We start from the raw sequence: 9,850 nt of genomic DNA on the forward strand, positions 1-9,850 counted from the left end.
TATGATGACTTCCTTGTATTATGTGGTGGGCTTGGTGAAGATGACTTTTGCTTGATACTACTTATGCTTCAGTAAAACCATATTCATGGCCTGACAGAGGTGGCACACGCCTTTAATCCCAGCACTCGGGAGACAGAGGCAGGTGATCTCTGTGAGTTCAAGGCCAGCCTGGTCTACAAGAGCAAGTTCCAGGATAGGCTCGAGAGCTACAAAAAAATTCTTATATACTATGTGTGTGTGTGTGTTACTCCTACCAGGTGTATGTTGGCTGCTCATGTAATTTTGAAAGTTTTTATGTTTCACCAACATATTGGTTCATTTTTCTAAGGTTCGAACCTTCCCCCAGACAATAGAATAGAAGATTCTGGGTGTTCTTGTAGAGCTGTCTAATACTATCTCTGTGACTTCAGCATGTGTTTATGTTTATATTTTTGCTATGGGCTTTTGAGTGTCCAGACTTTTTTTTTTTTTTTTTTAAGAAGTGTTTTACCTCAAAGTTTGAGAGAGTGACAAATTTGGTTGGGAAGGTATGGCAGCAGGTGGGTTCATTATAGGAAAGGTGAAGCTGTAACTCCACATACTGGTCAGACAAGAAACACAGATAGGACAAGACTTTTCACCCTAGACCCTAGCCTCTTAAGAGTTTCATAACCTCCCACAACAGTGCCACTAGTTAGGAACCAAATGTTCAAACACATATCTGGGTTGGGGGAGGGGGCAGGTACAGCGTTCTATTCCTGACTCTGTCCAAGTCGTCATATATGTCGTGAAGAGAGCTCCAGCAGACTGGGCAGTCCTGTCTTAGCATCTTGTCATTCATAGTCCACATGGCTTCTCTTGTCCATCCCCCTTAAGTGCAGACAGCTTTTCTCAGTGACCTTCCCACATTTTGGCATCACGAACCCTAGAGTCTCCACTGCAACTTGTTTTTCACCTTCACTGCTTCAGGCACAGCCCACTCAGGAGTAGGGACTCAGACTCAGCTAAATATTGCCTAGTGTCAGTGACTCTCTAGAACCTTATTTCAGCTGAATTTGGGCAGACACTTAGGCAACTTTTTTTTTACCAGGTCACCCCAGATATACTCTGAGCTCTTTTCCTTTAAATGAATATTTTTAAGAAAAATTAATTTTTATCGATTCTTCGGGAATTTCAGATTGTACACCCCAAACCACTCATTTCCCAGCCCTTTCACGTCTGCTCTCCACCCTTGTAACCTCCCCTGCCCAAAAAAATTAAAACTAAAAAAAGAAAAATCTCTCCATCCAGGTGGTTCGTGGCTCATGCCTTTAATCCCAGCAATGAGGCAGAGGCAGGTGGATCTTTGAGTTAGAGGCCATCCTGATCTGCAAAGCAAGTTGCAGGCAGGACAGCAAGAGCTGTCTGTCAAGACAGAAACTAAACAAAAAACTAAACAAACAAAAATCTCTGGGGCTGGAGAGATGGCTCAGAGTTTAAGATCACTGACTGCTCTTCCAGAGGTCCTGAGTTCAATTCCCAGCAACCAAATGCTCTCAACTTTCTGTAGTGAGATCTGGTGCCCTCTTCTGGCCTGCAGACATACATGCAGGCAGAACACTGTATATATAAGTCTTTTTAAAAATGTATTATGTATATAATGTTCTGAATGCACACCAGAAGAGGGCACCAGATCTCACTATAGGCAGTTGTGAGCCAGCGTGTGATTGCTGGGAATTGAACTCAGGACCTTTGGAAGAGCAGATAGTGCTCTTAACCACTGAGCCATCTCTCCAGCCCAATAAATCTTTAAAATAATCTCTACCGCCTCTAGTCAATGGCCTGCTCCTCTATCAATTGCTACCTTCTCCCATACAAATCACAGCTGTTGTATCCCCAGTTCCTTCCTACAGGAGCCACTCTGCTCATCTTCCACTAGTCATGTGTTCATTGTAGTGGCATCCAAAGCTGGGGTATGCTTTACAGTGTTCCCTTTTGCCCAAACAACTTCACTTGCAATTGTTTGTTGCAGTAGTCATTGGTCTGGTTCAAGGCCTCTGGCCCCTGGCACACCATCAGTACTGGGCCTCTCTGAGACCTCTCTGAATATCCTGCTGTTGTGCCAAGTCATGGAGATCCTATGGCTGTGGTTTCACAGGATTAGTCCCTTCACCCTCCAGCAGTTCATAGATGGGGTAGATGTTGGGGTGGGCCATCTCAAAGCCCTGGATCTGGGCCTGGGTGGTAGCTGAGTTGTCTTGGTCTTCCATGTGTGGTCACTGTCAATGACAACTGATCAAATGAATATTTTCAGCTGGGATTTCAGTTTAAAACCCTGGGACCCTTCATCCCAGTGCCAAGAGAACACATAAAGTGGACTTAGTTCTGTGATTACCCAACCTTAAAACTGTCAGAAGCAGCTTAACTCAGTGTTAGGTAGGGGGTCAGCACGGTAGCTGAGGAAGCACATCTTGTTAGAGGGAATGTCTAAGGCTAAGGCAGTGGAAGACTGCAGGTTGAGAACGGTAGCCTTTAATTATGGTTCTCTAATTAACTGGCCACTAATTACATTTTGGAGTTCTTGTTTTGCTCCTATGCATTTCACCCAGGATTTTTGATTCATTTCTTTTTTCCAGACAGGGTTTCTCTGTGTAGCCCTGGCTGTCCTGAAACTCACCTGTAGAGCAGGCTGGACTCAGGGATCCACCAGCCTCCCTAGTGCTGGGATTAAAGGCATGCGCCATCACCTGTGTTTCAGGCAGGTTTTATGGCTGCATTCAATAGTGATGATGAGCAAGGGAGGTGCTTACTTCATCTCACAGGAAGAGAACTTGAAGAGTTGTTAACTCTTTCCTCTTCATCATATCTAATACTAAGCCCTTTCATCTCCTTTGAGATTTCATGAAACAGTAAGCATTGTAGTTGGGCATGGTAGCCGCGCCTTTAATGCCAGCATTCTGGAGGCAGAGGCAGGTAGATCTCTGTAAATCCAAGACTAGCCTGGTTTTCTAGGACAGCCAGGGCTGTTACACAAAAACTGTCTTGAAAAACAGGTTTCTAGGCAGAGAACTGGAAAAGATGAGGGTAGGGTAGGTGGAAAGGATTGGAACAGATTGAAGAGGGGAAAATTAATGAAGGCCAGTATTACCCTGATACCAAAAACATTAAAAAAAAAAAAGAAAGAAAGAAAGAAAAAGCAATTCAGGCCAAACCTGATAGTGTGTGCCTACCGCACCTGCACGGTCTGGAACCACAAGTCTCGGCGGAGGGTGTCCAGGTTGAATGAATCCACAGAGCTCGAGGTTGAGATGGAGCAGCAGCTTCTTCATTGTCCTGCTGGGGCTAGCTTTTATACCATGGCACCAAATGAAGAGGGGGCTGCGAAGGGACTGTAACCTGATCTCAGCAGGGATCAAGGAACGGTCACCATGCACTCAAAATTCCTTTGCCAACTCCAGGAGCAGAGAGAATTTATTATGTTTTCTTTGCAGATAAGCACCTCAAATGGGGGCAGGGATAAGTAACTCGGGGCTGCAGTTCCCACAATTCCCCCTACTTTATTTTATAATGAGGGGTCCTGTCTTAGGTCCTGCGAGGGAAGTACCTTCCCTTACCCGTCATTGCCCCCCCCCATGCTCTGTCTTAGGTGGGGGGTCTCCTCATAGGTTGCCCGTCCTTGGAGACCCTCATTTTTTCATTATCTGCAGCCATACCTCATGACTTCCGGGATAGTCATGGGCCAGACTGAGTAACACCTGATGGTGGACAAGCTCAGTCATGGTGAAGGTGTTTAGGAATCGTTTTAAGAGGAGCAGGCCTACTGCCACCCCTACTAGTTCCAAGATCCCCAGGGACAAGGCACCTCCCCATCGCTGTGCCCAACCCCCAATCTGGGCCATGGCATTCCACCATCCCTCAGCAGATACAGGTTTAACACGAGTTTCATTAATTGCAATAATCTGATTTACCAAAGAGTGGGTAAAGTTTACAAAGGAATCATTCCAAGGCCCCCTAAGGTAAGCATTAAGGCGTTGCACCTCAAAGGACATATTTTTCACTTCCATAAGGGTCACACAGGCAGAATGATAAAAATGAGAAGAAGCTTGTTGCACCATCCACAACACATTAATCTGTTCGTGCAATAAGGCTGTTTGCTGATTTAAATAATAAGGCTGTTTGCTGATTTAAATTTAACATCCCCAATTGAATATGTGAGTCCATGGTATTTTGAGTCTCTAAGGCCTGGATAACACGGGCAGCAAGAGTGTTAACAGTCTCTGCAGTAGCTGCATTCTGGGACACGGTGATTCCTGCAATAGTGGTGGCTGTGACTGATATGGCGATAGCTGCGATGACTGCGGTGGTGATTCCAAAGTCTCTTCTCTCTCGATACAAGATAAGCTCTCATCCATCATGTGGGTCTTCTACCATCAGGGTAACCAGAGCAGGAATTCTCACCATCAGCATGGTCTCATCCATCGGGGACCAGCAGTTGCTCAAAAAGCAGGAGCTGGAAGAACAATTAAGGACACCATCCTCCCCGACCGACCCATTAAAGGAGACAAACATAAAGGGAGGCAGAACAAGCTAGGCTGACAATAGAGAAATTCATTCCCGCTGCGTAATTAATCTGGAGAGATGTTTCAAAGATGTCTGATGTGTTCCCTCTGGCTGTAGCATTGAAAGCCAAGCCCCTTTGAAGGGCTAAAGGCCTAATATCTGTACATGCACGTGGGCCACAGAGAAACATGCCTGCGAACGTAGGTGAAACTCCTGCCATATTTGGATTTCTATAGGAATAATCAAAGGCCCCTCTCAAGGAGTTTTTAAAGGTAGGTCGGTGACCAAACCACCATAAATATTTATCTCCCTCCAATTTCCATGGTTCCTTAGGAGCACAATTTCCCCAAGGTAATGGTAAGTACAATCTGAAGGATTGTGGCGTCTTCCAACATAAGGGAGCTGGTCTCTGAGGGGTTGGAAGTCCAGAAACATTTCTTTTAAAATTTATTGGGTAAAAGATATCTCTCAATCCAAAACAGGGATGCCCAGAAGAGTTAGAAGAAAAGTCTCCCAGAGAATAATTGCTAAGGACCACACATGGTCCAGAAAGAGAGATACTAGGCATCTCTGAAATAGTGCTAATCTTCTGGAAGCAGAGGGCATGGGATATATCAAACATTAAATTACCCAATGAAGATCTTTCTAAAGCTACATTTGCTGCAGGAACCCCCAATGTATAATTGGTGGAATAAAAGGATGGAAAAACAGCTTATTTTACTTACTGGCATCAGTATGGGTGGATTCCTCACCAGTGCCCATCTCAGGCCTTCCTCGATGTTCTTCACTTGAATCCATATTATCAGGACCAGTAGGGCCTGGCTCCACTGGCCGAACATTCTGCTCTGGCACCCAGATGGGTTTTTTGGTTCCTGGTGGGAAAACACAAATGGTTCCCCTCACCCTAGCCAACATGGGTGTGGGTGATTGCCATTGTCCCGTGATACTATCCTTCCATTTAACCCAACCCAGAGATTGGGAAGGTTTCGGCCAATGTCTTTCCATTGTTGATAGACCTTGTTTATCTACTGTCAAAAAATTTAAAATGTATAAAATTGTAGATAACTGGGTATTTGGGGAGGTGATATACTCCCCCTTCTTTATTTTACAAAAAAAAAAATTGTTAAGGGTAGCATGTGTGCGCTCCACTATGGCCTGTCCTGTGGGATTATGTGGAATTCCAAAGGTATGTGTAATTTGATGTTCTTGATAAAATTTTGCAAACTGTTGGCTGGTATAAGCCGGTCCATTGTCCGTTTTGAGAAAATCTGGGATGCTTTATATAGGCAAAAGCCTGTAGACAATGAGCAATAACATCCTTAATCTTTTCTCCTGAATGTAGGGAGGCATAAATTACCTTGGAATAAGTGTCTACAGAGACATGTAAAAATTTAAGTCTGCCAGCTTGAGACAAATGGGTAACATCCATCTGCCAAAGGTGGTTAGGACGGAGGCCTCGAGGATTAACACCTTCATTGGGGGCATTATGAAGTGGAGCACAAGCTGGACATTGGGATGTGATTTGAGTAGCTGTGGCTAGAGTACAGCCAGAGTGAAACTTTAGAGAAGAGACATTTAAATGATACTTTTCATGAAGATGATGGGCTCGTTGTTCCTCAGAAAGGAACAATGCCATTGGGCTGGTGAGGGAATCTGCAAGCTTATTTCCCTCTGCCAAGGGCCCTGGCAGATCAGTATGGGCCCGAATGTGGCCAACAAAGGCAGGAAACACTCTTTGGCATATAAGACTTTGCAGCTGAACCAAAAGGTGGGAAACCTGAGAGGTAGGTAATATATATGGCGAGGTTTCCAATGGCCCAACAATCCTTGCCACATATATACTATCAATATACAAATTGAAGGGTTGATCCTTGAAAAGAGAAAAGGACATAAGGCAGGCCGTGAGTTCTGCAGCTTGGGCAGAAATTGGACCTAGGGGCTGCTTTTCTTTAATTGAACCAGAGACCACCACTGCATAGCCCTTGGAAGAACCATCAGTAAACACTGAGCGCACTCCCTTGAGGGGGGAAGTTTTAATAATTCTTGGAAAGATAACAGAATGATTCTTAAAAAAATGAAATTAAACGGGAATCAGGATAATGTTTATCAAAAATGGCTCCAGTGGTTGCGATGGACAAGGTCCATCCATCTTGGACTCTCTGTAGCCTTGTTATTTCCTCTTTTTGATAAGGGATTAGAAATTTATTTGGGATCCTGCCAAAAACCTGTAAACTAAAATCATATGCCTTCCATAGGAGCTGTAGCACCATTTCATAATATGGGGTCACTACCTTCTTAGGGGAAGCAGGTAAATGTAACCAATAAATAGGTCCCCCTTGCCAAAAAGCGCCAGTAGGTGAAAATTGTGAAGAAAAAATCATGAAATAAAAAGGGCGGGCATAATCGAGGCGGCAGAGATGTGCTCGCTCAAGGGCATTAAGCAAGGCATCAAGGGCTTCTTTTGCTGCTGGAGTCATGATCCTGGGGGAGGCAGGGGAAGGCTCCCCAGGCAGCATGTCATAAAGGGGCTTAAGAACTCCCATACGAATGGGAAGGGAAGAACGGATCCACTGAACATCTAATAATTTCTGCCATTCATGGAGGGTCCGCAAATGGGAGCAATCCAACTGCAGCCTCTGAGGCTGAAGCCCGACGGATTGGATTTGAAATCCCAGATAAGAATAGGGGGGCTGCATCTGCACCTTTTCTGGGGCCAAAATGAACTCATGTCCCTCCAGAAGAGTCTGCAATTCTGCAAACATTAGTAAACTTTCCTCTTTTGTTGGTGCTGCCAGAAGGATATCATCCGTATAGTGGACAATATGGAAGGAGGAGAACTTACGCCTAAGTGGGTCCAAACAAGCAGCAACATACATCTGACAAATTGAAGGACTGGCAGCCAGACCCTGGGGGAGGACGACCCACTGATAGTGCAGGGCAGGCTCTTGAAAATTAATGGAGGGAAGGCTAAAAGCAAAGTGAGGGCTATCCTGAATATGCAAGGGTATAGAGAAAAAACAATCCTTAAGGTCTATAACGACCAAATGCCATCTTTGGGGTATTGCCACTGGGGAGGGTAAGCCCTGTTGAAGGGGTCCCATAGGTTGCATGGTGGCATTAACGGCACGCAGGTCCTGTAATAGTTGCCACTTGCCAGAGGACTTTTTTATAACAAAAATGGGAGTATTCCACGGAGAGGTAGAGGAGATAAGATGTCCAGCCTGCAATTGTTCTTCAACTAACTCATGGGCCGCCTGAAGCTTCTTTCTAGACAAAGGCCACTGTTCTACCCACACTGGAGTGTTATCAAGCCATTTAATTGGTATGGGTGTTGGCGGTGCAACAGTGACCCTCATCAAAAACACCCCAAGCCTCTTCTATCCTTGGGGGCACAGGTATTAGTTGGGAGGTCCACTACTGTGCACGTTAAGCCTTGTTCTGACTTTTCTAGGTCTTTGCCCTGAGTCCTTCCCATCCTTTGCATTATTCTGGTGGCTTTCTGGGCTAAGGAGGAGCTCTGTGTGGTGAGAATGACCCCCATGTCTTCCAAAATGTCCCAACCCCACAAATTAACTGGGAGTCCTGGGAGGACATATGGTTGGAAATAGACTGTCTCTCCCTCTGGATCCTGCCATTTTAGAATTTTTGCACTTTTTTGGGGTATTGCCTGGCCAATCCCCTGAAGGGTAGTGGTCCCCGCCTGCTTAGGCCATGCTTTAGGCCAATGCTTTTCAGCCAGAACAGAGACGTCTGCCCCCGTATCCAAAATTCCCATAAAGGGTCAATCCTCTACCTTTAAGGTAAGTTGAGGGCATTTATTCAAGGTGGCTACCCAAAACACGGATGCCCCAGTTTCCCCTAAGCATTGTCTTTCCCATTTCTCTTTTAACACCGGAGTGTCACACGGGACCACTGGTATGAGGATTAATTGGGCAATTCGGTCCCCAGCTGGCACTACTGCCACTCTCCTCTCCACAGAGGCCATAATCCTAATTTCCCCTTCTGAGTCAGAATTCACCAGTCCGGGATGTATACGGATGCCCCTAAGAAGCACATTAGTGCGTCCCAACAGTAGGCCCATAGTACCTGGAGGTGGGGGTCCCCTCACCCCCATAGATAGGGCCTGTATTCCCATTTCAGGTGTCAAAACTGTCCGACTGGCGGGACTGAGGTCCAGTCCTGCACTCCCTGGGGTTCCTCGGATGAGGTCTGAGATGTGAAGGGGTTGTTCTGGGGGACAAAATGGATCCTGCCACTCCCTGGAAGGGAGGTCATAGCCCCGTACGCACTGGCTTGGGGGCCCTGGGGCCGGGCCCTCTTCCAGTTTCCCTGATTGATAGGAGGAGGAAGAGGCTGTCCTTCCACATCTGTGTTAGAGCGACAGTCATTGGCCCAATGGTGTCCTCGCTTGCAGCGGGGGCACAGTCCCGGGCGGTGAGGATTGCTATTTAAATTTTGGGGGCACTCCTTGCGAAAATGTCCAATTTGTCCACAACCAAAGCAAGCCCTTGGTCCCTTGGTGGTACCATTATTATTCTCTCCTTTTTGGGGTCCTAATGCAGCGGCCAAGACCTGCCCCTGAATAAAATTCCCATTGATGTCTCGACATATTCGGATATAGTCATTAAGACTCTTCTTCCAATGGGGACGGAGGGCTTTCTTACAGAACCTGTTGGCATTCTCATAGGCCATTTGTTTCACCATTGGCATAGAATTTCCTGCTGGTCCAAAAAGCTGCTCTACTACTTGTATGAGTCGATCTACAAAATCTGAAAATGGTTCGGAGGGTCCCTGAAGGATTTTGGACAGGTGATCCCCTCCGTCAGTTAGAGGGTGGGCCCTCCAGGCTCCGATGGCTGCAGTTGCCACCTGGGCGTATACTGCCAGATCATACTGAATTTGTTGCTGAATGGTCCCAAAAGCACCTGTCCCTGCTAGCATGTCAGCGTTTCTTTGGAGTTGCCCATGCAGCGCATTCTGAGCAGCAGTCTGAGTACATCTATCCTGGAACTCCCCTCTCCAAATAAGAAAGTCCCCCACACACACTAAGTGCAGTGTGGCAGAGCTGCTGCCAATCACTCAGGGTGAGATTAAGAGCCTGAAAAGACTCCATAAGAGATAACGTAAATGGGGCTTGGGTGCCGTAAAGGCTGGCAGCTTCCTTTAATTGTTTTAAATCCTTAAAAGCCAGAGGTTCATGACGGCGAAAAACCTGCCCTGGATTGTTGGGATCTGGAATTTCCAGAACAGGGGCAATCACTGGGTAGCACTTAATGCCTCCACAGGGAGCCTCCTCCGAGCCCTACCGAAAGGGAGGCCGGAGAGGTCCTGA

At 46.2% G+C, this 9,850-nt stretch overlaps 1 protein-coding gene across 1 annotated transcript; it reads right to left on the reverse strand.

Moving 5' to 3' along the window:
* Positions 1-8,661: 8,661 nt before the first annotated feature.
* LOC148119700 (endogenous retrovirus group K member 6 Gag polyprotein-like) lies at positions 8,662-9,459 on the reverse strand. Its single transcript, XM_087897033.1, has one exon. It carries the CDS (start codon positions 9,457-9,459, stop codon positions 8,662-8,664), a length of 798 nt encoding a protein of 265 aa, XP_087753159.1.
* Between the last annotated feature and the right edge of the window lie 391 nt (positions 9,460-9,850).

This window comes from Myodes glareolus, chromosome 15 (genome assembly GCF_982192425.1).
Source record: "Myodes glareolus chromosome 15, mMyoGla1.1, whole genome shotgun sequence".
Taxonomy (NCBI): domain Eukaryota; kingdom Metazoa; phylum Chordata; class Mammalia; order Rodentia; family Cricetidae; genus Myodes; species Myodes glareolus.